This window comes from Fusarium tjaetaba, assembly GCF_013396195.1.
Source record: "Fusarium tjaetaba strain NRRL 66243 chromosome Unknown NRRL66243_c0000123, whole genome shotgun sequence".
Classification (NCBI taxonomy): Eukaryota; Fungi; Ascomycota; class Sordariomycetes; order Hypocreales; family Nectriaceae; genus Fusarium; species Fusarium tjaetaba.
This window is the reverse complement of record NW_023501319.1, coordinates 213,877-240,009: the sequence shown is the minus strand read 5'-3', so window position 1 is coordinate 240,009 and position 26,133 is coordinate 213,877. Positions and strand designations below refer to the sequence as shown.

At 48.6% G+C, this 26,133-nt stretch overlaps 11 protein-coding genes across 11 annotated transcripts; 5 read left to right on the top strand and 6 right to left on the bottom strand.

Moving 5' to 3' along the window:
• Positions 1–432: 432 nt before the first annotated feature.
• Positions 433–3,060, top strand: FTJAE_6383 (beta-glucosidase B; the record flags this gene model as incomplete). Its single annotated transcript, XM_037352989.1, has 3 exons — positions 433–486; positions 551–1,643; positions 1,697–3,060. The coding sequence occupies 3 exons, from the start codon at positions 433–435 to the stop codon at positions 3,058–3,060; spliced, it is 2,511 nt and encodes an 836-aa protein (XP_037206596.1).
• Positions 3,061–3,759: 699 nt separating this feature from the next.
• On the top strand, positions 3,760–4,290 carry FTJAE_6382 (arsenate reductase (Arc2); the record flags this gene model as incomplete). Its single annotated transcript, XM_037352988.1, has 2 exons — positions 3,760–4,060; positions 4,112–4,290. The coding sequence occupies 2 exons, from the start codon at positions 3,760–3,762 to the stop codon at positions 4,288–4,290; spliced, it is 480 nt and encodes a 159-aa protein (XP_037206595.1).
• A 187-nt stretch (positions 4,291–4,477) lies between these two features.
• Positions 4,478–4,950, bottom strand: FTJAE_6381 (small nuclear ribonucleoprotein G; the record flags this gene model as incomplete). Its single annotated transcript, XM_037352987.1, has 4 exons — positions 4,478–4,555; positions 4,614–4,688; positions 4,735–4,823; positions 4,893–4,950. 4 exons carry the CDS (start codon positions 4,948–4,950, stop codon positions 4,478–4,480), a joined length of 300 nt encoding a protein of 99 aa, XP_037206594.1.
• A 200-nt stretch (positions 4,951–5,150) lies between these two features.
• On the top strand, positions 5,151–6,605 carry FTJAE_6380 (uncharacterized protein; the record flags this gene model as incomplete). Its single annotated transcript, XM_037352986.1, has 1 exon — positions 5,151–6,605. The coding sequence occupies one exon, from the start codon at positions 5,151–5,153 to the stop codon at positions 6,603–6,605; it is 1,455 nt and encodes a 484-aa protein (XP_037206593.1).
• Positions 6,606–6,880: 275 nt separating this feature from the next.
• FTJAE_6379 (pisatin demethylase (cytochrome P450)) lies at positions 6,881–8,638 on the bottom strand (the record flags this gene model as incomplete). Its single annotated transcript, XM_037352984.1, has 6 exons — positions 6,881–7,006; positions 7,058–7,544; positions 7,593–7,718; positions 7,764–8,128; positions 8,181–8,377; positions 8,425–8,638. 6 exons carry the CDS (start codon positions 8,636–8,638, stop codon positions 6,881–6,883), a joined length of 1,515 nt encoding a protein of 504 aa, XP_037206592.1.
• Positions 8,639–9,432: 794 nt separating this feature from the next.
• Positions 9,433–10,911, bottom strand: FTJAE_6378 (monooxygenase; the record flags this gene model as incomplete). Its single annotated transcript, XM_037352983.1, has 1 exon — positions 9,433–10,911. One exon carries the CDS (start codon positions 10,909–10,911, stop codon positions 9,433–9,435), a length of 1,479 nt encoding a protein of 492 aa, XP_037206591.1.
• A 902-nt stretch (positions 10,912–11,813) lies between these two features.
• On the bottom strand, positions 11,814–12,654 carry FTJAE_6377 (uncharacterized protein; the record flags this gene model as incomplete). Its single annotated transcript, XM_037352982.1, has 3 exons — positions 11,814–12,048; positions 12,208–12,528; positions 12,578–12,654. The coding sequence occupies 3 exons, from the start codon at positions 12,652–12,654 to the stop codon at positions 11,814–11,816; spliced, it is 633 nt and encodes a 210-aa protein (XP_037206590.1).
• A 1,423-nt stretch (positions 12,655–14,077) lies between these two features.
• On the top strand, positions 14,078–14,947 carry FTJAE_6376 (glutathione S-transferase; the record flags this gene model as incomplete). Its single annotated transcript, XM_037352981.1, has 4 exons — positions 14,078–14,156; positions 14,205–14,251; positions 14,302–14,339; positions 14,386–14,947. 4 exons carry the CDS (start codon positions 14,078–14,080, stop codon positions 14,945–14,947), a joined length of 726 nt encoding a protein of 241 aa, XP_037206589.1.
• A 107-nt stretch (positions 14,948–15,054) lies between these two features.
• Positions 15,055–16,768, bottom strand: FTJAE_6375 (uncharacterized protein; the record flags this gene model as incomplete). The annotated part of the gene is made up of 6 exons (XM_037352980.1): positions 15,055–15,434; positions 15,480–15,572; positions 15,714–16,022; positions 16,075–16,155; positions 16,211–16,708; positions 16,759–16,768. The coding sequence occupies 6 exons, from the start codon at positions 16,766–16,768 to the stop codon at positions 15,055–15,057; spliced, it is 1,371 nt and encodes a 456-aa protein (XP_037206588.1).
• A 717-nt stretch (positions 16,769–17,485) lies between these two features.
• FTJAE_6374 (uncharacterized protein) lies at positions 17,486–18,302 on the top strand (the record flags this gene model as incomplete). Its single annotated transcript, XM_037352979.1, has 4 exons — positions 17,486–17,648; positions 17,697–17,861; positions 17,914–18,007; positions 18,062–18,302. The coding sequence occupies 4 exons, from the start codon at positions 17,486–17,488 to the stop codon at positions 18,300–18,302; spliced, it is 663 nt and encodes a 220-aa protein (XP_037206587.1).
• Positions 18,303–18,912: 610 nt separating this feature from the next.
• Positions 18,913–20,280, bottom strand: FTJAE_6373 (nitric oxide dioxygenase; the record flags this gene model as incomplete). The annotated part of the gene is made up of 1 exon (XM_037352978.1): positions 18,913–20,280. One exon carries the CDS (start codon positions 20,278–20,280, stop codon positions 18,913–18,915), a length of 1,368 nt encoding a protein of 455 aa, XP_037206586.1.
• Between the last annotated feature and the right edge of the window lie 5,853 nt (positions 20,281–26,133).

Below are 26,133 nucleotides of genomic sequence, written 5' to 3'. Positions count from 1 at the left end.
GCAACGGCTAATCAAACGGCTCCAGAACTCTATTTACGAGAAAAAGCCATATTTAACTAGACCATCTCGAGACTTTCAAGGCTATTCACTGGGAAAGCTCCGTCTGATCATCGGAATAGCCTCGGATCGGTACCACTAGCATCAATAGACTCACCACTAAACCAAGGAACCACCTTGGCCGCGATCCAATGGCACAACACGGCATCCTACGCAGATGCACGTAAAGCGGGTACTCAATGGCCACATGAGTGTCCATTCTTCGGTTGAACGACGGATCACTCGGGTCATGTACATGCGAGTTCACTATCCTGGGGAAGTCGTCATGGCGTTGAGGGGTTGGCTGTTGTGCTATTAAAGAGCTGCCTTCTCCTCGTTTCACAAGATGTGACTCTCCTTCACTCCTCTTCAGTCAATTGACTTCTCACTATCAACATGGCGTCTGTTGATATCCAGTCCATCCTCTCTTCCCTCACTCTTGAGGAGAAGGTACGTTTCACTTACACCCTATCATTGACATTCTTCGTTCAACTAACTAATCACTTTACTACAGATCTCGCTCCTCGCTGGAAAGGACCTTTGGGAGACAGTCCCCATTTCCTCCAAGGGCGTTCCTCATGTCAAGGTCTCAGATGGCCCCAATGGCGCTCGAGGAGCTGCCTTTGCTGGTGGAACATCAGCTGCTTGCTTCCCTGCCGCTTGTTTGATGGCTTCAACCTTCGATGTCAACCTTGCCAAGAGGATCGGCACTGCCCTAGCTGAGGAAACACACTCCAAGGGCGCCCGTTGTCTTCTTGCACCTACCATGTGCCTTCATCGTCATCCCCTAGGCGGTCGCAACTTTGAGTCGTTCTCAGAGGATCCTTTCCTGACTGGCAAGATGGCCGCCAGAGTTGTGGAGGGTCTCCAGGAAAAGGGCGTTTCAGCTACCATCAAGCACTTTGCTGCTAACGAGCAGGAGACAGAGCGCTTGACTGTTGATGAAACCATTAGTGAGAGGACCTTGCGAGAACTTTACCTCCGACCATTTGAGATTACAATCAAGGAGGCCAACCCCTGGGCTGTGATGACTTCTTACAATCAGGTCAACGGACACCATGCCGACTCCAACGAGTTCCTGCTCAAGAAAGTCCTCCGAGGCGACTGGGGATGGGATGGCCTCGTTATGAGCGACTGGGGTGGTGTCAACTCTACCGCTGAGTCTCTCGAAGCTGGTCTCGATCTCGAGATGCCTGGTCCTACCCGTTGGAGGAAGACCGAGGATGTCATCGCAGCTATCAAGGCTGGCAAGAGTTCCGAGGAGACCATCGACGAGCGTGCAAAGCGTGTGCTCCAGTTTCTCGAGCGTCTCAACTGCTTCAAGGACCCCAGCATTCCTGACGAGAAGGCTATCAACAACCCCAAGCATCAAGCTCTTATTCGAGAAGCTGGATCCAAGGGTATCGTTCTGCTGAAGAACCAAGACAATGTTCTTCCTTTGTCGAAAGACAAGGTCAAGGGCAAGAAGATTGCTCTGCTAGGCCACGCCAAGATTGGTCTCGCTCATGGTGGCGGTAGTGCGTCTGTCAACGCTCACTACAAGGTCACTCCTTGGGATGCTCTTCACGAAGCTCTCGGTGACAGTGCAGAGTTCTCTTATGCTAAGGGTAAGCATATCCAGAAGCGAAATTCTTGGTAATGATAGCTAACAGTGCCATAGGAGCTCACACATTCCGTATGCTTCCCCCTATCGCCGAGAACGTTGTCGACTTGGACGGCAACCCCGGTTTTACTTTCAAGATCTTCGAACCTGGCAACCCTGAGCCTATCGAAGTCAAGCCTGCTCATCCCGACTCTGAAGTTTCCGTTTTAAGCAGCTTTGGTTTTAGCAACAAGGATGTCACCCTCGAGGGTACCTTCACAGCCCAGGAGACCGCCAAGTACTACTTTACCGCCTCTGGTCTGGGACCGAGTAAGCTTATCATCGACGACAAGGTCGTCTTCGAGCAGAAGGAGAACTCCAAGGATGCGATGGGTTTCCTGTTCGGCGGTGATAACCCTCCCGAGTTCAAGGTCTCCTTGGAGGCGGGACGCAAGTACAAGCTCGCTATGCACACTTCACCCCCTGCTACCAAGGACGGAGAGGATCTTGATCTTGGTATCTTGGAGGGACGAGTTGGTCTGCGAGTAGGATATATGTCCGAGGCGGAGCATGACTATGACCTCCTCTCGGAAGCTATCGACGTGGCTAAGGACGCCGACTATGCCATTGTCTTCACTGGTCACGAGCCATTCTGGGAGACTGAGGGCCAGGACCAAGTCAGCTTTAACCTGCCCAAGGACGGTAGTCAGGACCGCCTGATCGCCAAGGTTTCTGAGGTCAATCCCAACACCATTGTCGTCAACTCGACTGGCGTCGCTATTGCTATGCCCTGGTTGGAAAAGATCCAGGGTCTTGTCCAGACTTGGTTCCCTGGTCAGGAGGCTGGTAACTCTATCGCAGATGTGCTGACAGGTGCTCAAACCCCTGAAGGCCACCTTACCTGCACATTCCCCAAGAAGATCGAGGACTGTCCTGCGTATGGCAACTTCCCCGGAAAGCATGTTGATGGCAGGCTGAGGGTAACGTACGGCGAGGGTGTCTTCATCGGCTACCGCTACTTCGATTGCCTTTCCACCGACAAGGTCAACTTCCCCTTCGGTTTCGGTCTCTCTTACACCACATTCGACTACTCCGACCTGGAGGTTAAAGAGTCTAGCAGTGACTACAATGTCAGCCTGAAGGTTTCCAACACGGGCAAGGTCGTCGGGGCCATCGCTGTTCAAGTCTATGTGGGAGCCGCTCAGACTGCCAAGGGTGATCCTCTGAAGCAACTGGCTGCCTTTGAGAAGGTTACACTTAAGCCTGGTGAGAGCACAAAGGTTGAGATACCTGTCCGTACTCGTGACTTTGCTTTCTTTGATGAGTCGGCAAAGAAGTGGGTGGTTAAAGGTGGTGATTATAAGTTTATGATTGGAAGATCTGCCGGTGATATTGCTCTGGAGTCAAAGATTGCTGTCGAGGAGAAGTCATTCGACCCATGATTACAGATATTTAAAAGCATGTGTAGCGTTATCAAATCCAATCCAATTAATCATAAATCAATCACTGAATGCTGCCTGGCTACCTATTCACCACCAAGTTCTCTGAAGTTTGTTGCAAGTGAGCTGTCTGTGTAGGCTTACCCTAAAGGGCAATGTATTCGATAAATTTACACAACTGGATCTTAACCATTTAGAAAGTCAAATATACTTTTGTTAAATATACATGCCTTCCACCTGTAAGCTTTTTTATCCTCCCTCTATATCACATATACTTGTGAGTGTTATTTCATGGATCCTCTGTCAGTGGCTGACTATTTGGCAATCAATATTGGCTTTTACCCAGTCCAACAAGAAAAAATTGCCATTTTCATGAGTATATCACAAGAGCAAGTGCCCAGTACTCTAGTCCGTCCTACTGAAATAACGACTCTTTCTTCAGAATTACTATATTGGGTGAAAGGCGTTTGTAATCTGACCCGTGGTGTTACCGTACAACCTTATTCCGGGGTAAAAGTTCCGGCCGCCTGCACTCCGTCATCATCACCTACATATAAGTTAGTAGCTTCGATGTAAAGTGCATATCCTCTTCCCTCCAACCTGCACTATACAATCATTCCAAGTTCTCTTTCGATATCACCAATTTAGATATCTCAAAGCTTGTTTACGAAACTTTAGTATCTTCTCTAAAAAAGTCACATCATGGGAGAAGACGCCCCGCAGGACACCCCGCAGAAGCAATGGTGGGAGGAGTTTCCCGAGCCGAAGGCCGAATGCCCTCGAACGGACCCTTCAATTGTCGCAAAGCTCATCGAAGTGAATGCAGCTTCTGGAAAGAATGCCCACAGAGACTTTTTGCTAGTAGATGTTCGAAGGACGGACTGGGAGGGCGGCACTATCGCTACATCCATCAATCTCCCTGCTCATACATTGTATCAGACCCGTCCTCAGATCTATCAACTTGTCAAACAGGCGGGTATCAAGAGAATCATCTTTTATTGCGGTAAGCCATCGCCTAATAAACCAAACCGGTCTAGTACTCATTGTCACCCAGGAAGCTGTGGTAGTCGAGGCCCCCGATGTGCTGGTTGGATGCAGGACTACCTCGATGAAGTTGAAGAGACAGAGATCAAGGCTGAAATTCTGATTGGAGGTATCAAGGGTTGGCAGAAGGCATATGCTGGGCAGTTGATGGACTCCTATAACGAGAAGGCCTGGGAGAAGAAGGAGTAAGGTAGTGTAGTGTTTGGCTGGACATGGTGTAACATAACAATTCGAGGATATCCTTCCTCTCTTGATATCTAGTAAGATGTGACCCAAACAAACTGCGCTCAAGGACTTGTCTCATTTTCGACCTTAACGCCAAGAAAGATCACATAATTTCCGTCGTCTCTTCTAGTGTTTCCGCCATTCTTCAGGATCATCGTTCTCCACGTCGGTCGTCGCCGCCGATTCTTTCGAGAGCCTCGAGCATTACTACCGAGTTACCACGGATGACCTATCCAAATGTTAGTACCTTGTCTTCTACATCACAAGAGAGCGTTAGGTAAACGTACAACCATGCCAATTCTCTCCTTCTCTCCGCCATCCTTTTCCTCCACCGCTTCGTCGAGGACAATGTTCAGGAAGACCTGTTTCCATTAGTTCTGTTTATACAATCGCACGGATATTGCTCACATCGTAACCTCGGAGGATACCGATGACCTTTCGGCTGCCGTTCAACTGGACGAACAGTCTCTTGTCGAGGTACTGTGTAGAAAAGTTAGCTATGGATCAGCAGCAATAGGTCGCAATGCTTCAGCCCGGGAGAAGTGCTGAAGACGAAGCTGAGGAACATGCGACACGGAAAAGACCAAGACTTGCCTTCTTCAGCTCAGGTTGTGCGGGCGCCATCTTGAGCAATAAATGGTTGAATAGTTGGATGCTGTTTCATGCGACGCGATCGCGGCCTAGAGCTATCTCCATTTCTCTGGGCGGAAATTCAACATCACGTGCTGATAAGATATCGAGCCAAAATGCACGTCACTTTGATCCGCGTCGCGAACTTTCTGCTTCTCAGTTAATGCGTCAACATTAAAAAATACAATCGCATCATGAGTTTTTCTGCGAAACGAAAGGCCAAGGTCATCAAGATCGCCGATGAGGACTCCAGCGAAAATGCGCCTTCAGCAACAGGTGGCGACAGTGCTGGTATCGATGGTGAGTATTTCCAGAACTTCAAAATGCGACTCTTGCTGATGGGATCAAGGCTGACCCTCGCGAATACAGAACCTGTTAAACCAGTATTTGGCGCAAAAGCTGGCCGTAAACCATTCCGACAGTCGGGGCTGAGGAAGAGCTTCAATCCTGCTGATAGTGAGGGCCTGGGAGATGCACCAGCCGCGAACGACGACGAGGATGACGGACCAGTAGTGGTTCGACCAGCGATTAGTCGATCAGGATCTTTGAAAGGGAAGAAAAAATCGAACAAATCTTCACGATTGTCCTTTGGTGGAGACGATAGTGCTGCAGGAGATGACGAGACCACCGAGGTATTCACTCCTAAGAAGTTGCCATTGGGGCGAGCATTGGAAAACAGCGCTATCAAAAGAGGACTGGGCACGAAAGGCCTTCCCATGAGGACTATTGGGGACGATGATGACCGGCCCAAATACAGCAAAGAATACCTTGAAGAGTTACAGTCATCAACACCAAATACTCCACAAAGGCCGTCAACACTGCCTCCCGATGACGCCGATCTTATGGACCTGGATGCTTCTGAACTTGAAGGCGCGGTTGTTGTTGATTCGTCAGAGTTTAGCCAACCACAACCAACGGCTATTCTAACAGAAGCCGAGATTCTAGAAAAGAAGGAACGGCGTAAACGATTAGCTTTGGAGAAGGACTTTCTATCGGTTGAAGATGATGAAGACCCATTTGGTCGCAAAAAGAAGGACGATACACGATTAATAGCCGAGGACGAGGATCTCGGTGAAGGGTTCGATAATTACGTCGAAGACGGTGGGCTTTCCTTGGGCAGACGTGCTGAAAAGGAGAGGCGGAAACAAGATCGCAAGATGATGGAAGAGCTCATCACAGCTGCCGAGGGGCACACTTCAGATTCCTCCTCCGATAGCGATGCTGAGAGACGAATCGCATACGAGGCTGCGCAGACACGTGCAGGTATGGATGGCTTGAAGAAACCTCGGAAAGATCCAAGCCAAGACTTGTTACAAGCGCCACCCAAGATATCGCCTCTACCAAGCTTGACTGAATGTCTAGCTCGTCTGCAGACTACGTTGAAGGGTATGGAAGCGGAGATGAAGGGGAAGCAAAATCGTGTTGAGAAGCTTAAGAAGGAACGCGAGGATATCGTGAAGAGAGAAGCGGAGGTACAAGCTCTGCTGGATGAGATGGGTAAGAAATACCAAGAGGCTATGGGACAGGGAAAGGTCGTTGAAGGCAAGGGCGTGGAAATCCCAGCAAATGCGCCTGTGGAAATGGTGGGAGCCAGAGGCCTTGAGACACTTGGTACGCCATCAAGGAAACCCGAGGAAGAGGAGATTTGAGCATAGAGTGGCGGAGACTTTTCTCATTCTACTCAATCAATTCGATACAAGTGAAATCGCTTGTCATATGTATTACTCGAATAAACGAATACCCAGTCAAACTCACGAGAGGTATTGCAAATGTGATCTCTTGTGTGTTCTCTTATGTAAATCGAGGCCGGCTTTAGATCTACAAAATGTCAAATCCAGAGGACTAATATGCTACAACTAAGATCTCTAAGATATGAGATAGATACATATTACCGCTTCTCGTCCATTTAATCGCACATTGGAAGTCAGTTCTCTTCGTCATCACGTCTGGTGGTTGTGACCCAAAAGTCTGAAGCAAAGAGGAAGACGGAAGTCTGGGTCTTGATAGGCCTTTCAACGTTCAGTATAGCAAAGTCGTAGCGTTTAAACAACTGACATCTGTTAGCATAACTATGCGAGATGCTTTGTATAAGCGTACATACCTCAAAAACAGCCTTGTGAATCTCCATGAGAGCAATCGGCTTTCCCAAACACGAGTATTTCCCATGTCCGAAATGTGTGTCGAAAGCCGCTATCATATCTCTTAGCCTGTCTTCATCAACGAGTAGCCATCGCTCAGGCCGAAAAACATCAGCATCGTCGCCCCAGACAAGACGTGATCGACCAACAGCGTAGAACCCCTGACCAACTTGCGTTCCGCCGGGGACGAAGAAGCCGTTGATGGTATCACCTTCGGGAGGGACTTGTTTAAAACCGAGACCAGCTACTGGCGGCCACATGCGCATTCCTTCGCGAACGACGGCTTGAAGATATGGTAGTGTTTGCGTCTGTGTCCAGGATATGGGACTGCTGACTGATAGGGCGACCTTTTGGATCTCGGCGATGAGGGAGCGGTATGCGCTTGGGTTCGTGATTAAGGAGAGTATGATCATTCGAAGCGCGTGTGCTGTGGTGTTGGACCCAGCTATACTGAGGTTGGTTAATAGGAGGTCTTGAGAGTGGGTTGACGGAACTTACATTGAGATGAAGGCTTGTTGGATAAGCTCCTCCTCATTCATGCCGTTTCTGATATGCATCTGCATCATATCCTTCCTCGTCGTGATCCCATCGGCCAGTCTTTTGCGAACAAAGTGCCTCGCGAAGCTACAAAAGTCAGCTTGGGTTACCATTAACTGGTATGTTAGTTACCCCATCAGTCGCCCGAAGCCAACCTGGTCCTCCTCCCGCGGTAGCAACAGACTTAGCGGCCACTGGTGAACAACCCTCCCTAGCCATGGATAGACAGATACCAGATTCATGACCGGCAGGGAACTGGCATTTATCTCATTGTATTGGTAGAGATCTTCATCTTTGGTCAAGTAGCCGAATGGTTCACCGAAAGATACATCACCGATGACATCTAAGGCAAAGAACTGTGTCTTTTCGGCAAGGTCAAGAGGTTGTGATTTGCTTGTAGTTGAAAGGTACTTTCGGTCGATGAGTGAGATGAAGTTGAGGAGTTGACGATATATGCCTGCCTCGAAGCCGAAACCTTCATTTTCTTTGTAAGAGTACTTGAGAAGCCATCAGTATCGGAAGAGTATTGCGATGGTAGAGTTGACTTACACCAGGTGCCATCTTTGCTCTCATAAACTTATGCTTTGCCTCATCCCTCTCAGAGACGACATTATCAACACCAGGAACTATCCTGCCACTGCTATAAAAGTCCCCCTTTATATAAGTGCTTCGCACAGCGGACATGTTGCGCAGCACAACCGGGTCTGTTGAGAGCACCTCATTGGGACCAATACGAACCAGAGGACCTATTGACTGTTAGTGATTTGGGCAGTGTTTTGAGGAGTGATCGTACCGAATTGACCTGCTGCGTTCTTTAAATGCTCATGATAGCGACCGCTAAGAGCCCCCCGACACTGCCACCATGAAGTCCATCCTGCGCTGGCTGGGCCAGGAATATGGCGTAGACGAGACCAGCGACGAACAAGACGAAATAGCTGAGCGATAAGCAACACAAGGGTAGCCTGTAGACAGATCTTGGTTAGCGGTTGATCTGTTAGAAGCCCCATGGTTACAGATCAATTGACCGTGACAAGGTGTGTTGTAGGTCTGAATAATGACGAGTGCGAGCACGTTAAGTAGATGATATGTGACCTGTGACTTACCAGTCTCGATCTGCCTGGACCAAGAGCCAGGGAATTGACTTTAGACTAGATTAGTCTAAACTCCGGCCCGCGTGGATGCCATGAAGCGGCGTAGGATCAGACGTCCCATTATTTCACCTCTCCAGATTCGTCAAACTGAAGACATTGATAGAAGTTGGCGTGGATAGGGCAGGGTTGTTTCAAGTAACGGATGTAACCGAGAGTAGCACTTCTGGGCTGTTGTCAGCATGTGCAAAATGAAGAAGTACAAACGAATCTTCATCGTGATCGAGATTGTTCGATCGTGAAAGTAAACGAATCGGAGAATAACTAAGTAGTAAAAGAGCCAATCGCGTGGGTTGACGCAAGTGTCCGAAGACGGGGAAGAGCTTGAGGCGTTTTGCTTCGATTGTGCTAGCTAGCTCTAGACCCAAGCCCGACTTTGACTATAGAGGTATCTTCAGCAGCCAATAGCCTTGGCAGAAAGGAAGACGAACAAATCTCAATCAAGATGCTCAGACTTGGTCAGCATGAATTACATGTAAGATATGAGATTGCAAGGATCTAGATAAGCTTATAAGTTAATGCCATTTTCATGATTCATAAATCGTGTCAGCTAGTGATCCTTCGGCAACGTCGGATCTAGCCAAACGCTATCAAGGTCCAACAATCCCGGAAAGCAAACTCGTGGCGTTTCTCTTTGTCTCAATATATACAATTCAAATATCCTTCTTTCTTTGTCCTCCGCTGTAGAGAAGCCCACTCGACATATCACCCACCAACCACGCCCACCAATCCTTGGCCAAGTTCACCCGTCCATACCACGGACCTTCATCAGTCACCTTTGGCATACGGTCCGCAGCCTTGACGAAATAGCTGCTGGTAGCACTGACGGGTAGCTTCTGCGGCTTGTTCTTATCCTTTGCACTCAGCACGGGCATAACACTCGTTGATCCCGTCTTCTCCATTTCTTTGATAACGCTTATCAATGTCTTGGCCATGATGTCCGCGCCGGGTGTCCAAGATGTTGTCACGTAGCCCATCACGAAGCCCATGTTAGGGACAGAGTCAACCATGCAGCCACGCCAGGCGTAGTGTGAGCCAACCTCGATAGGCTGCCCGTCTACCAACGGGGTTATGCCGCCGAAGAGTTGGAAGTACAACCCTGTTGCGGTAACGATTATATCGGCTTCGAGCTTGCGACCGGATTTGAGCAAAATACCGTCCTTTGTGACAGTCTCGATTGTGTCTGTCACGATCTCGCAGCTGTCCTGATGCAGAGCCTTGAAGAAGTCCTCATCTGGACACATGCAGAGTCGTTGTTGGAAAGGATTGTATCTGGGGTTAAAGTGAACATTGACGTCAATGTCCTTGGGCAGTGCCTTTTGCATCTCCCCCATCAAGACCTTGCGACCCAATGCAGGGAAGTTGAGTAGAAACTGAGTGGAAAAGACTTCGGCCAACACGTCTTTCCAATACACCAGCCAGTATGCTAGTGAAAATGGGAGCAGGGACTTCAAGCAAGAGTCGATGGTGGAAGTTGTAGGTCGGGAGATGACGAAGGATGGACTGCGCTGGAGCATAGTCACCATATCTGCCTTCTCAGCAAGTGATGGGACAATTGTGATCGCTGTGGCTCCTGATCCGATGACAATGACGCGTTTGCCAGAATAGTCGAGGTCTTCAGGCCACCATTGGGGGTGAACGACCTGTCCTCCGAAGCCCTTGAGACCAGGAATTGTCGTCGGAAAAGCCTTGTCGTACGCATAGTATCCCACGCAGCTGATGACGAAGTTGGCGATGTATGTCTTTTGCTGACCGTCCGCATCAACTTCTATCTTCCAATTCTGCTCGTCTGTCCGCCATTCGCACGCCAGCATCCTATGTCGGAAGCGAATCTTGTCCCTCAAGCCTGCTGCATCAACAGCCTCCTCCAGATAGTCCACGATCTCGCCCGCCTGCGCCATCTTATGCTTATGTTTCCAAGGATACCATGACAGACCAAAAGCTGTCATGAAGGAGTCGGATCGAAAGCCTGGGTAGCGAAAGAAGCGCCATGTTCCGCCAATGGCTGATTGTGCCTCGAGGATCGTGTACGAGCGGTGGGGGAGTCTCTGGTTGAGAACGTGGGCGGTGTTAATACCGGAGAGACCAGCTCCTATAACGAGAATGTCGTGATGTTCTGTTGGTTCTTCCATTGCTGCGAGGTTGTGCGACGACGATGTTGGAGATGCCGTGCGAGAGGTGGGAGATGTTGAGAAGTCAAACTGCCGTGGTGTTTAGAGATTGCGCTCTGAACCCCTAAAAGTACAAGTACAGTACTTGATCTAAGTTGTTAGTCCCGCAGTTAATTGACGCCACAAAGCGATTCTACTGCCTTTGAGCCAATTGTAGTAAATAAAAACATCTTAGAGCCAGAATCAGCATCGTACGAGGTGTTTTAGGCGTATCTTTTCTCAATTGGGTCTGTTAATTGTCCATGTCCCCGGTATTGGGACCCTAACTGACCCAGAGTTATACAGCACTGATTCTGGGATTGACGAGGTGCTGTAAAGACACCTACAGGGGGCGGGAACATGTCGTTAAAACTGACTTGTAACAGCACAAAATATCAGAGTCACTCTCTACAGACTTATAAAGCATTCCTGTAATCCATTCTTAGGTTTAATTGAGATCTGACAGGGCAGGGCAGAAAATAAGCATCTGACAGGCCCCGTGGAACAGCCAAGCCGTTGGCTTCCCCAAACCCAGATCGACATTGTCACAGTGCATGATTGGCCAGGCGAAGCCATCTTTAGCCGTCGATAATCATACAAGCAAGTACTTATAAAAGTCTGCCTGATGAGACTTGCAAAAGAAGCCATCGTCGAGATCTGTATATTTCTCCGACAGTAGTCTTGCTGGAGGGGACACCTATAAGCTATAGCGGTGCATTTACAACTCGTGAACTTGATAATCATGCCTCAAAAATCAAACCAAATGCTGTGTAATGAGCCTGTGTCTTGTAGATAACCAACTCGATCAACAGCTCGCCCCCTTTTTTGAAAACCATTTCTCATCCTGGTATCAATCTCCTCATTGTTTTTCATACGAATCAATCTTAACCTCTCGTCGAGCCACTGGACATGCTTGGTGATTGAGCGGGGCCATATCTCGATACCTCCCTCAGATAATCGGGCGTCGCTTGAGGCTTCATCTGATTAGATCCCCATTTCCGAATTGCCACTTTATGGTCACAAATGCTGCAGTAGTGAGCTGTGTGAGAGTGCCATTTCCCAACATAAGGAACAGCAGCGCCAGCTATCGTTGTGAATCCGAGGACTGTTGCAGAGACACTAGAGATTGTTAGATTCGAAAGTCTCAAACTGTTTTGGTGAGCCTACTGTGTCATTTTTGAAGATACCTTCTTCACTCGTGTCTCTGCACGATGTCTGCAGAACGGACAATCCACGAACTTTGGATGATCTCCAAGCTGGTCGAGCGGTGTCACATACGTTACGACCTCATTGTTGTTTAAGAATGGTAGTTGCGGTGACTGAGCGACGAAGCCGGGATGTTGTGGTTGAGAATAACCACCTGGGCCGTAGGGGTAGGGTTGCTGAGGTTGTGGTGTTATTGAAGATGGACGAACTGGCAGTGGAGGTGCAGGCTCATATTTGTCGAGTGTTGTGACTGGAATAGGAGCTTCGTTGTATCGTTTGTCTGTTTCTGAGTCTACTGGTATCGGAGCATCGTAGTATTCTGTGGGTTTCAAGGGTTGATTTGAGTGGACAACTTCTGGAAGACCTTCATCGTGGACGACGGTGCGAATTACTCTATATCAAGTTAGCTAAAGGAAGAGGTCTGGAGCTGTGGTTTACTGACCTTGGAGTTGTAGGACGTTGTTGTAAGTCTGGCGTTTCCAGCGTGTTGGGCTGTGTAGTGCTTTGTATCGTGGCCATTGTGCTGTCTGCTGCTACGCTTATCGCTGTGTTGTATGATGATTCATGAAATCTGACAAAAAGAGCTGCAAGAAATTGTAGAAGTGAGGTGGGGGCCTAAGGGTCTCTTGTATGCAATGCAAGGAGCTAATTCTAGGCACATAGAGAAGGATTCAACGCCTACTACGTCGTGCAGATGATTTGTATGTAACAAGGCTCAGTGGCTGTGTCTCAGCCCAGAGTTCAACCAACAGTATCGCTATCTGTGACGTCGAAGGATTTGGACCATGTTGAATTGGTCTGCCGATCCTCTTTTGGGGGCTGAGTGGTGTTTGCGTAACGACAGGGGTTAGATGCTTAGCTAGATCCTGTCGCTCTCGCACTCGTTCCCCACTATCTTGGCCCTTTTTATTAGTGATGACGCGGAATTCCGTGTTGTCTTTAATCCCCATAAGGCTGAGGGAGATACATAATCCCAAGTTGATGGTGTAGCCGACAAAGATGGCGGTTTCATGTTGTGCTGTTGGCGATAACGATACGCGAGCATCAAGCTCTGCATGGTGGCAACCAGTATCTCTCTAATGAAGAGAAACCCAAGTTTGCTCAGGTTGGTACCTTGCCAACTTGACTTAAGCTTGTGTTTATATATTGAGCATCATGGTTGGAGTGCCTCATATGAAAAATACTGATGTTGTCATTAATCCCTTGTTATCATGAAAAGGCTGTCGGGTGCACCACAGAATTGCCTCCTGCGTCGAATTGTATAAGGGATGCGTCTCCTTGTTGATCGACGCAGTGTTTGTCTTGCCTTGGGTAGAGTGGTGTACTCATGATGACAGCTCAAAACTCGCCACTTATAGTCTTATGCTGCTTCACTTGATTTTCCCGGCCCCCAAACTTGGATGCCTAGGTAGTCTGGGCTCTCCCTCCAATCAGTAGAGGTAAGGCATGTAGTAACATTCAAATATCTATACAGTCTGTCGGTCAATATATGTTCTACCAACAAAGAATTTTGGCTAATACAGTTTCATGTCTGAGAATGGAATCTATGGCTTACCTAGGTATGCTTACGCTGCCGAGTCAGAAACTGGGGTCCACCCATCATTGTCATGACACATGACTAGCAGCACAATATCTACATAGTACAGCGGCTGTCCCTATTAAAGAATAAATTCGGCTGCCTTCTTTCAAGATAGTCTCGAGTTGCGTGTTCCAAAGATCAACGCTGATTCGTTGACCAAATTCCTCGGCCTAGAACCGAAGATCCCCATCTATGACAGCTCAGCTCCCCACTATTGCCCCTCCTTCCTTCCTGGCCCTCATGAGCTTGGAGCTCCGTAGATTTGGTGACAATGACATATTCGTCGAAGACTTCTTTGATCTTTACAACTTTCACTTCACTCATCACACAAGACAATTAATACGCCATCACCAACAACTCACAATGTCATCTGAGCAATACGTCCTCTTTGATCTCCCAAGCCGAGATCCTGTCGGTGCTTGGTCTCTCAACCCATGGAAGAGTGAGTCAAGCTGCTGCCCCTCATGACATATTACTAATTGTGTAATAGCTCGATTTCTCCTGAACTTCAAGGGAATCGATTACAAGACCGAATGGGTACGTCAAGAATCTCATAGCCGCCGCTTCTCTTATTGATCAATGACTAGCTCGAGTACCCCGACATCAAGCCCACTCTTGAGCCTCAGTAAGTCCTCAATGTCACTCACAGCACCTCAACTAACACTCTTCAGTGTCCCCGCCAACCCATCCACTGGAACATGGACCATCCCAACCGTCAAGTTCCCCGATGGAGAATACATCATGGACTCCAACGCGATCCTCGAGCGCGTCGAGAAGGACCACCCTGAGCCCTCTGTCCACAAGGACTCACCCGTCCTCGCCAAGCTCTTCTCCATCATGCCAAATATCATGGGCGCCCTTCGACCTGTCTACTTCTACACCGTCCCCAACAACATCCTCAGTGAAAAGAGCGTCCCTTACTGGCACGAGACACGATCCAAGATGGCCGGCCAGCCTATTGAGGAGCTTCACAAGGAGAAGGGCGGCCAACAGGCTTGGGATAACGCCAAGGCACATATCCACGAGGTTGAGGCTCTTCTAAAGGAGAACTCAGAGGGACCTTTCTTTCTGGGAAAGACCCCTAGCTATGCTGACTTTGTCTGGGGTGGCTTCTTGATCTTCATGCAGCGTAACAACATTCTTGAGGAAGTGTACAAGATCAGTGGTGATAGCCAGCTTCACAAGGACCTTCTCGAGGCTACCGCTCCCTGGCACAAGCGAAATGACCACTAAGTCATACATCATCGAAGTTATAGGGACACGTGTTGACGAGATAAACGAGATACAGCTTAGAGAAAGAAAAAGACACAAAAATACACCCCGGAATAAAACAACTGTCATCAAAGACTAGTTCCACCATCCTCATCATCAAAGTCTGACTCCTCCAGACTGTTACTCGGCGAGTCCAGATTGAGCCCCGTAGCAAAACCCTCGCCCAGTTCATCGACATCAGGCAGATCACCAACACTCAACTCCGTCTGAACATCCGTATACCGCACCGACATGAGAGGATGGGTGCTCGAGTCATGCCTCTTGCCCTCCGAGTTCCTCATCACCAAGATCCCAAAAGCATCCTGCCGAATCTTCTCTATCATTGAGTTGAAGATGCTCTGTCGTCGTTTTTGACCGAAAGTCCCGTCGGATTCGTGAAGATCTGGAAACCGCCAGTTGATGTAAAGATTACCATGGCCTGCTCGAGTGCGTATACCGTTGTGTTGACCTGCAGTGTCGAAGTAGTAGCGGCAAAGCTGGCATGCCGGCTTACTGCTCCCAATGTAGCTCCAGTCATGAAAGAACATGACCCCTGGGTGATGTTCCCGGGCAAGTTCTCGGTTGAGGGCCATTATCCACTCGAGAACTAGTATTTCGCAGTGTACAATTGGCCTGAAAGTATATTTGGTGCACTGAGTTTGTATACGGTCATCCAAGTTAAACATCCTCTGCAGGTTGTCTGCAAGATCGCAATATCGCTGTCGTGAAGCCTCGTTGCTGCACATACGCCCGATGATGTTGGAAGCTTTTTCGCTCTTCTTGCCAAGGGGGTTGGGTTCTGCCTGGCTGGACTTTACTGAAACAACTTCGAACTCCTGGAAAATATCTGGCCATTCTTTCTCGGCTGCGATGAGATCTTGGACAGTTTTCTTGTAGCTCTGAAGACGTGATATGCTGTGTCGTAACTCAGACCAGCATACGAAGCTCCGGCCTTCGCTGAAGCGGCCGTTGGTGGCCCGTATGTCGATGTAGCTTTTAACTTCAGGGGTAAGAAACCTATCGAGCACAAGCTGAATCGTGCTGTAGGTTTCAAAGTCTGGTTCATGATTAGTTCCTGTATGGCAATACACGGGACCAATGGGTCTTACACTCGTTATCGCCCATGTTCTTGAATGTTAAATCCTCAAGAACACTACCAAGAGTCCTCAAACCCTCCTCGACCGAGGTGTCTATATCGCCCGTTAGTCTTATCATGCATCTTGGCATATGGGCAGTCTGACTTACCGGCTGCGTCTGTATGTAGGTGGCAGTACTCTAGGCATTCCACAATGTTCTTCGCCTTAAGGTGGTTCAGATAGAAGTTGATTCTAGGCGAGTTGAATGAGAGAATCTTCTTCAGAATTTTACTCTCAACAGTGTTCTTCTTCCCCAGAGGAAATGTATGAAAGTCACACAGGCTTGTCAGAACCGTTGTCAGGAGATCTCGTGTATCGGCGAGGTCTCCATCGGATATCTGATTGCAAGCAAAGACGTATTTGTACTTTTCTTCCTCGTCGAGTATAGCGATTGAAGTGACGGTCCTACCGCCCTTGGTACTATCGCAGATACTGGCTAGTTTGTGAAGAAAGTGATGATACCGCTCTTCTTCGGTCCTTGGCCGTTCTGGGGCTTCAGCAGGACGAAGAGCGCCTTGTTCGTGGGTGATCTCAGTAAGAGCCTTGTACAGGACTATGGGCTCATAGAGACGGCGCTTTTGCCTTGACTTGAGCGAGATTATGTCGTCTGCCGACTGTTGGTTATTGCAAATCTCATTGAAATAAGAGCCGGCTTACCAGCAGTCATGTTTGGGTATGCTATCAAGGGCCTTGTTTGTGCAGTAAGTTGGAGTGTATGTTCGACAAGAGCAGTTTGCAGTTACTCAAGTCACCCATTAAGAGAAACTATTGCTCTTATATAGCTTCTGATCATCCAAGACATCCAGGCCTTCAGCTCCCCCGACTTTTTACACTCTTTTTGACCACAAGATCTGCCTCGTCCAAGCCTCATGTCGGGGGCCGGCCAGTTTGGGAGGCCCATCAGTCAATCACATCGCATCATGCGGGGTGACCAACAAACTGCATTTCTCCCCAGCCGGCCTCCAATATTCTTGATCGCCTTATCTGACATTTATCTTCCTCAACCAAAATGACGGATCTCACCGAATCTGGCCTGTATTTGGGTCGTAAATGTCGGACGAGGCAGAGTCGTGATATCGCGACTTGTCTCATTATCCTCGCTTCGCCATTGAGTATTCCGCCTTTCAGGATCTGGTGCCTTCTATCTTGTTCTCAGCTCCCCTCTTGTTCATGTATAAACCAATTCACCTCTGTCAAACATCGCAGAGATGAGAATATGCTGTCGGCCCCCGGCCGGCCTCCAAAGAGGCTCTTTTAATGGGTATAAATTTACCTCGAATATCCTCACAAGAGCTAATACCAAGCCCTTCAGATTCATTCAGTGAACCCGCCATTCTTCCAGCTTTTCTGCAAGTCATACTCTCCGAGTTGCAACATCCTAGACATGTCACGACGAAGCGACCATTCTCACAGACATAGTCGTTCCAGCAGATCTCATCAATCTCAACAGGACGACGTTCCCATTGATCCCAATCTGGTTTCCGAAACCTCATACCCTGGATACACTGATACCCAGGGCTTTGCCTCTTACAGCCAGGCTGGTCCAAGTCAGAGCCAGTAGAGCGCTGACTCACAAGTCTCTGACTTCAACTCAGGTGTATACGCAACAGCCTCGAGTGCTCCAGAGACTCAGGACCCAAGCATGTTGTATTACATGACGCAGCAACCTGCAACTGTCAACCCCAATGAGGTTCTACTGAGTTCAGGGTCTGGTTATGCAACCCAGAATTACCCCAGCTCTTATCCAACTGCCGATCCTAGTATGTTACATCCATCTCTAGTTGAAACAGAAACAGGCTAACGACATCTCAGCTCAACTGGAGGCTTCATCGTCTACGGCCCAGGGCACCACTCCGCACTACTGTTCAGAATGTGACCGCTTCTTCGGCGGCAACAGAGACTTGAAGTAAGTTAAGTTTGCAAACATGAAACAGAAAATGTTTTGAATAATACGACGCAGCAAGCACATGAAAACCCACAACAAGCCTGTCAAATGCAAAGCCGATCCCAACTGCAACGTCACCAAGGCAGAGCAGCGGGACATGGATCGCCACTACCGGACCTCTCACAGAACCTACGCGGCGAGCAAGGGTATTCTCACCGAGGAGAGGATCTGCGGATTTGAGGGGTGTACTTCCAAGTTTACGAGGCAGGACAATCTGCTCAAGCATTGGAAGAAGTTTCACAACTACGAGCAGTAACGGAACGATCGGTGTCATTCTTTCGTTTCTCCTATCTTTCACTAGCATATGCGGCTTTTTCCTTTGTTCGTCGTCTGTCTCCTGATTTCAGATGTTTTTGGCCAGCCTACTCCGTACCCTGCCGTGCTACCGGAGCGGGCAAAGACGGGGGATCGCTTGAGAAGCGAGTACGGGACCACGTACAGGCCAGTTTATTCACTCATTATTAGGTATAGCTGTGGTTATATAGATGGAGTATCATGTTTTAGCATGTTTGCTTATTCAGGTAGAACAATGAAATTCTGTTGATTTCTCTTTTTACTTTCTAGACACCTCCCATCCCAATCCCATCCCAAATCTCGTACTTTTCCTTCCCGCCGTTTCGTTCAGATAAACCCAATGCGTCCTCAAAACCCCTTAATCTTGTAGTGTAGAAGTAGAACATGTATTATGATTTGACAGAGAGAATATTTGTCATCAAAGGGAATCTTGTAAGAGATACAACAATAAAGAACAAGATATGCGCCGAACCCGTAACGCCTCACCACTTCCCGTAATCTAACCCATGACCGAGAGATGCCCCGTAAATAGTTTTATGTTTTTGTTCGTTCAGCTCAGATAAGGTCCAAACTCATGAGAAGGGGCAAGTAGCACCATTCGTAGAGATAGCTCCGGAACTAGGGCATCTGGCCTCACTGCCGTTGATGGAATTTGCCTTTGACGCAGAGCCGATGCTCAGGTTGTCGACCTTGAACTCCATGTCACCAGTACTGAAGAGCTCAAAATGCATGCGGGGAGCATCGACCTTTTGAGCCTTGAGGTACTCGGCCATCTCAAGCATGAACTGCTCAGGGCCGCAGATGTAGTACTCGGTAGAGCTGTTGCAGAGGTAGAGATCTTCCTTGTCGACCTTGGCAAGATCCATGCGGAAGTCGTGGTCGTAGGTGATACCGTAGACGTCGGACTCGGCGAGATGGGTCTTGAAGATATTGGTGCGGAAACTGGGGCGGTTGCGGGCGATGCGTCGGACTTGGTCGTAAAAGGGGACGGAGCGGCGAGAGCCATGGATCCAGGAGACAGGACGGTGAGGCTGGCGCTCGGAGACGGTGTTCAGGATGGACATCATGGGAGTGACACCGACGCCGGCGGAGATGAGAACGATAGGAACGTTGGAAGTGTTGGACATGTCGAGGTAGAACTCGCCAGCGGGGTGAGTTAACTCAACGATATCACCCTCGTCCTTCATGTCGATAAGGAGGTTGGAGACAACACCAGGGTTGAGGGCATCGCCTCCGAGATATCGACCGCTGCGGGTCATGTGAAGTCCCTCGTCTCGCTTGACGGTGACACGGTAGTAGTCAGGTCGAGGAGCCTCGCTCAGGGAGTACTGGCGAGACTGGACGTAGCCCTTGTCAGCAATGGGCACCTGAACAGAGACATACTGTCCAGGCTGGAAGGGAGGAAGACGCTTGCCGTCGACAGGAACGAGGTAGAAAGAGTAGATGTCATCAGACTCCTCAACCTTCTTCTCGATGCGGAACTTGCGGTAGCCCTGCCACTTGCCAAAGTCACGATAGAGCTGAGCCTCACGGCCGATGAGCATCTTGGCAAGCATCCAGTAAGCCTTCTGCCAAGCCTCTCTGACCTGTGGTGTCATGGCAGGACCGAGGACTTCAGCGAAGGCGGCAATGAGATACTTCTCGACGATACCATAATGCTCTGGCTTGATGCCCAGGGAGCAGTGCTTGTGGCACATGCGTTCCATCTTGGGGATGAGCTCTGTGATATGGTTGATGTTGTTGGCGTAGCTGAGGATGACAGCGGTGAGGGCACGGGGCTGGCGACCGTTGGCCTGGTTAACGGTGTTGAAGTAGTCGTTGAGCTCAGGGTGATCACGGAGCATGTTGCGGTAGAAGATGGTGGTGATGCGCTCTCCGTGGTCGGTAAGGGCGGGGATGGTGCCACGGATGAGCCTGGTTTGTTGATATGACAGAGCCATTGTGAAGAGTATGAGGTACTACAGTAGGAGTAGTAGTAAAGAGACCTCTAAGAAGGTTGAGGTTGAGTATGTAATAGACAGAGACTTGAGAAATGTCGACAATGCTTCGTGTAACTGCTGTATATGTCGAGCTTGGTAGAGTAGCAGATGAGTAAAGGAATGAGATGTTGTAATGAAGCAGAGTTCGTCAGTCGAGAGATGCATCTGAGAGGGGAGTCGTCCCTAGATATTATATCCTGCTCCTCCTCCTCCTCCGACTTCTCCTCCTCATGGCTCATGGCCATGACACAGCAAGGGCATGGCATGGTATGGCATGGATAGTGAGGTATCACACGCCCCCAGTTGAATTAGAGTGGACGGACGGGGTGATACACCCACAAACAGAGATTATAGCCATAGAGAAAAAGAAAAGAAAGAAAATTCGAGCTTCTCCACAAGCCGTCTATTCCTCGTGGTAGACCTAGCAGTACCCCCGGGCGATAGAGGGTGTATCTAAGTGAGGGCGAAAAGTAAAAAAAGCGAAGTGGATGGATGTTGGGAAATCCAAGCTCAGGAAGTCGTACGATGAACAGCTGGGATCCATTGTTAGTTCCCTTTGGGTGGGTGGAGGTTTTTCTGTTAGTGGGGTCAGGCCCTGTAAGCTCCAGGCCTCTCCTTGCTTTTGGGAGTGGCCCGGCGGCTTCCACTGAAGGCCACAGTGAGGATGAATCTTTTAGGGAAGTCTTGGCTATGGATATGGTCCGAGGACAGAAACAGGTGAGAAACGAGGCTGATCTAGATTCTAGATTCGGTAACCAAATCACAAGAAAACTCTCTTTTTAGTCAACTTTGACTCGACTTGACAGCTCGAGTTAAGTAAGGCTTGACGGATATGGCGTGTGGCAAAGGCAATTATTCCCATGATACTCAAATCAGAGCACAAGCCATACAAGGCCAGCTTGACTCAAGTTTCACCTCTAAAACAACATAAAGAATGCCCATCACTAACTAACTTAGTTCCCTTCCAGTAGCTCTTGATCTCAAAACTCTGTGGAGATCTGCAGCTGATGAGTTACAGTAGCCAGCTAGGCAAGTATATCATCGACGGGGATATCTGCCGTCCATACAATCCCTAATCCCTAGGAGTCTCAAGCCATGCGGTAGCCACGCGCAACTCAACGCATGGCAACCACATGTTTGAGGAATGGAACGTCAGATGTGACCAACCGGAAGCGAGGGCCCAGAACTTGGAGGTGCTATTCTAGACAACTGCTTTGTAACACGGCAAATCACAGCAGACGAAAAGCAAACATTGTTCAGGCAAACAAACGACATGTAACTTATTGGCTTTCCACAGCCTGCCTTAGACTCTCAAGACGTTGCAGGTCTATTAGTGACGCTCAAATACGACATGTCATGTACGAAAGGCGAAATATATAGCGAGTACATATTGGACTCCAAGGACGAGAAGTTCCGAGATAGAACGAGCGTCTCTAGACGCGCTGCATATCAATTAGCCGGCCTACTTGTAAGAGCAATAAACCTCATCCAAGCTGTTGCTCTCGGGAATAGCATGGCCTCACCTCAACACCAAAAGGACCCTTGCACCCCCAAACTCCCTGTCTACCACATTCCCCCGTAGCGTCCTGTCGGCACTAGTTTCGAGGTTACTTCACCCCAAGGTTCGGGTTCGGTACCTGGGCTCGGGTCTTGACAGCCACCGTAAACTCTGTGTCTGGCCGTGGCGCGACAATAGAGAGCCATTGTGTGTGGCAGGTGGTTTGATTTGTGTCATCATCACCGGCCGGCAGAGGATTGAGCTGAACCCCAACAACGACACTAAAGAAAGCTGACAGTTGGCTGATTAAGACAGCTTCAGTTAACGAATCAAGGGTATCTCGTTCAGAGGTTGTGTAAGGTCAAATACTTACCTACCACTGACAAGAGTCCACTTCTCACGCGACCGTTAAGGTCTGCGTCATGGGAATCCTTTCCAAACCTTCAGATTGCCATGTTACTGTGACTGCAGACCGAGGTTGTATTGCAGCTGAAGACCGAGTGTACGTAGTAAAGCTTGTGAGCAGAGGGATCGTCAGCGTTTTGACCAGAAGCGGCGTGTCAATTGTGCCACAATGATAGGCAATGGAATTCGGAGTTGGGATTGTGTGTTGGTTCGACCGAGGTACAGGACTAGGTAGAACTTGATCAGTGAATGCTTCCAGAAGACATTCGGAATTGTTCGATTACGGGACTAATCTCGTGTGCTGTGCCTGTGCCTGACATTAGAAGAACCCGGAACCATGCGAATAAGGGCATAGTTAGGTAGGCATACGTAGCTGTAGCCTGTAAGTACAACAACACAACAGCCTAACTTAATAAACAGTCCGGTCAATGCCGTCCGTCTGCTTCTCCATATTCGTTCCCGGAGACGTCAGAGGGGACAGAGTGAAGGAGGCCCCGAGTATTCCGAATGGTCTGTGATTCCGATCTCATCAATGCAGGATGCATTTACGTACCAACAAAGTCAGAGCTTCGTAAGTAACGTAAAACACCTTCAGCCCGTACAGTACCGTAAGCTTTGGCTCCTCATAAAGATCCGCACCGACCACTCCTAGCTCCCGCCGCCTTTCAAACGTTGTCGAATCTCTCCGTGACTTATTCTTACGTCCGGGCTCAAATTAGCTGCTCTGTGCTTTTCTGAACCCCATAGAATAGTTAGTCCGCCCTGAGTCTCATCTGTTTGACAGCTCCTCCGTAGCTTGTCGGCCAAAGCCGGAGACGGACGGGACGTCGGGCTGTCTTCCACCCGCATTCTTTGGTCTCTCTCTTTTCTCAACGGCCGTTATTTCCCTTATTCTCGTTCTTTCTGAGGGGAAGCTTGTCCTTTCTCCAGTTGCTTTTGCTTTTTATTAGTCGACTCAGGGTCCAGAGAAAAAAAAAAGGTGATTTTGAGAAAGTCTAAACTAGCGGCCCCCAGTCAAAGTCAACGGTATAATTGGGCCTTTTACAGCGACAGCCCTGCCCTAGTTAACAGTACTGAATTGCAGTGACGCATGCAATGCATTTGGGTCACTCGAACAGAATAATAATGAAAGAAGCAATTCAGTTTATTTTATCAAAAGGATAGAAATCACAATGATATATCACAAGTTATAGAACATATCTCCCAATTTCTTACCACCCATTACAATCACACATGGCATCTGCATATCCATATCCCTAACCAACTGCACACCACGAATCTGATATGCTACGTGTACCTGCATCACGAGAGCACCCAAGATTCCCGATATCCATAGCCAAGAACCGTTCCTCGATGATCTAGATTAGTATTAGGTCCAGCTGGATAAAGGATGAACCATTGCACCTCAAGCTCGCTAATATTAGCTAACGAGATGAGAACAAAATGACGGACACTCTTCCGCTTTAACGGAACACCATAAAGATTCATGAGGCCTCGCTCAGTCAGAATCTCCAGTTCCGAACCAATGGACACTATCGTATTCTTAAAAATTCGGCAACACCGGCCAGATCTGCTAATAGAAAAAAGAGATGAAAAATCTTTCAACGGTCGAATCTCTTATAGTCTTGCTTGGCGAGCGGTGCGCTTGGTCCAGTTCATACATACTTGTACGCGGTGGCTTCTCATCCACTAAGACTCATACATTATAAATATGTTAGAGACTGTACTCCGTAGATCTACCATGTAACCTACCCCGTGTCCATGTTCATGTTGGCATCAATGAATGTGGAAAAGATGAGAGACGATCACCAACGTTCAAGGGCACAATGAAACTCGCTCGGCACACGGCGAATCCTGTCTCTCAGCCTTGGATAGATCAACACCTGCGTCTCTAGGCTCTAGCTCACTTATTGCCCAGGTATGGGGTATATACCGTACGACGGCACCGCCCGGGGTTTAGCTGGGAGGCTATCATACCCTTGTAAGTGACAAACCCCTGCTGCCACAAACTTTTTCCAACGGGCACGAGAGCCTGGTCGCGTGAAAGACGAACGTCAGTCCTTCAGCTAGAGAGTGCTCAAACCGGAAGTGTCAACGTTGAATTGAGTCCTTCTGATCATATCATATCATGGCAATTTCGTCATTTCTAGTGGCAGCACCTTTTTTTTTTCTTTCTTTTTCTTACCGTAGCACCGAGACAGTTTGATACCAGCCATCTCGACATCTTTTTTTACGATATATCACAAAGACTAAGAAAACTCTCTCTCGCTTCTCCAAAGATGATCGTTGCTCGCACGTTTGCACAGTTGCACTCGCGTATTCTCTCCCAAACATCCTAGTGATTCAGCATCTCACACTCACAAATTCGTCCGAGATGGCCCTAGTCTCTGCTCTCGGGCCTCTGGCATCCTCCAACCTTAGATCCAGCAGACGAACAGGGCATCTGTGAATCGACGATCTTGCAAAATATGGAGAGGGACGACTCTCGTCATAACCCCTCTGAGATACTCGCATAGACACTCGCATACATGTGAACACATAGGCCAGACATGCATCATACAGATATGGATCTCGCCGTCGGCCGAATACAATATGCACGAAAGAGACTCTTCCCCACAAGCCTCGTCTGTTCTCATATCCTGCAGCTTCTCCATCATCAAATAGAAGGCTACCAATATCATATCCCGTCAGCCTCTTCCTTTTCTTATTTGTTATATCCAAGCGAGCTATGCAGCCACATCAGTTCATAGCCGCACCAAAGGAAGAACACCAACACAACGAGACAACAGCAAAGACACCAAAGCTAATCGCGGGCCGCCGTCTTCGGTTCGTCAGTTATCATAATCCGTTTGCAGGTCGAGTCATTAGTGTCGCAAACAAACAAGATGAGCATCCCACTATTAAAAAGCCATTTGATGTACGATAACGGAAACGGCTGGGAAAAGGAAATATCGTCATTATACAGGCGCCACGCATGAGATAAAATATTTTCGTCAATGCTCGTAAAGTAATTGGTAGTAGCAATAAGCTCTTGGCGTTGCGAGCTTTGTAATGACTCTAGCTTGAACCGCTCACTAGTGGATCCTCACTGCTCTCTTGAGCTTCATGTACTTCCAGCAGCAAGTCTCAACAACTTAATAGAGTGTTTTATTGTTTCAACATGTCAAAGTTCAACGCCTGTCTTGACCGTTATGATGAAACTGAAACCCTCCGCAAAACGTCTTAGTACTGCAGATCATAGAAACTCAAAACTGATTCCATCCCAGGTTCACCTTGTTTCTCTCTGTCTCTTCATATCCCGGTCCGTGGACATGAATAAGTTGTTTGTTTCTTTTTCTCAATGTCTCGGACCCGACCCGTTTCCTTTGTCCTCAAGCCGAGCCGTTAGCTTTCTTCACCATGTCTCACACACCCTCCTCTCTCCTTGACATTCGTTAGCTTCAGAGTCAACTTTGCTTTTTCCACACTCAGGTCCAACTCTTCCCGTTCTGACCTTCTTCTCCGCCAAATTTAGCTCTCACTTTGCTTATTGTGAAAAAATCAACCTCCTTTCTTTGTAACCGTCAAACGTGGTAGACATCGTTTCTTTCTCTTCCCGTTCCGTTCACTTCTCGCCGTGTTCCTGCATTACCTCGTGCCCTCCACGTGTAGTGTCTCCATGCTTCTCAGCTGCTTGCTTAGTTGCTGTACACCCTCTTCTCTTCAGCTTTGCTCGGTCCTCTTGGGAAGAAGTTGTTGGTGGGATTCGTTACTATATTCGAACCGGTGTGGCGTTGGCGTCGGACGCCGGAGTGGCTTCGCATTGTCCTTACTGTTGTGAGATAACAAGGAATCGGGAGTTGAACACGGATAATGGCAGTATACGCATGCAATACTACACCAAGTTCCTCCCAGTTGTCCAATAACGATAT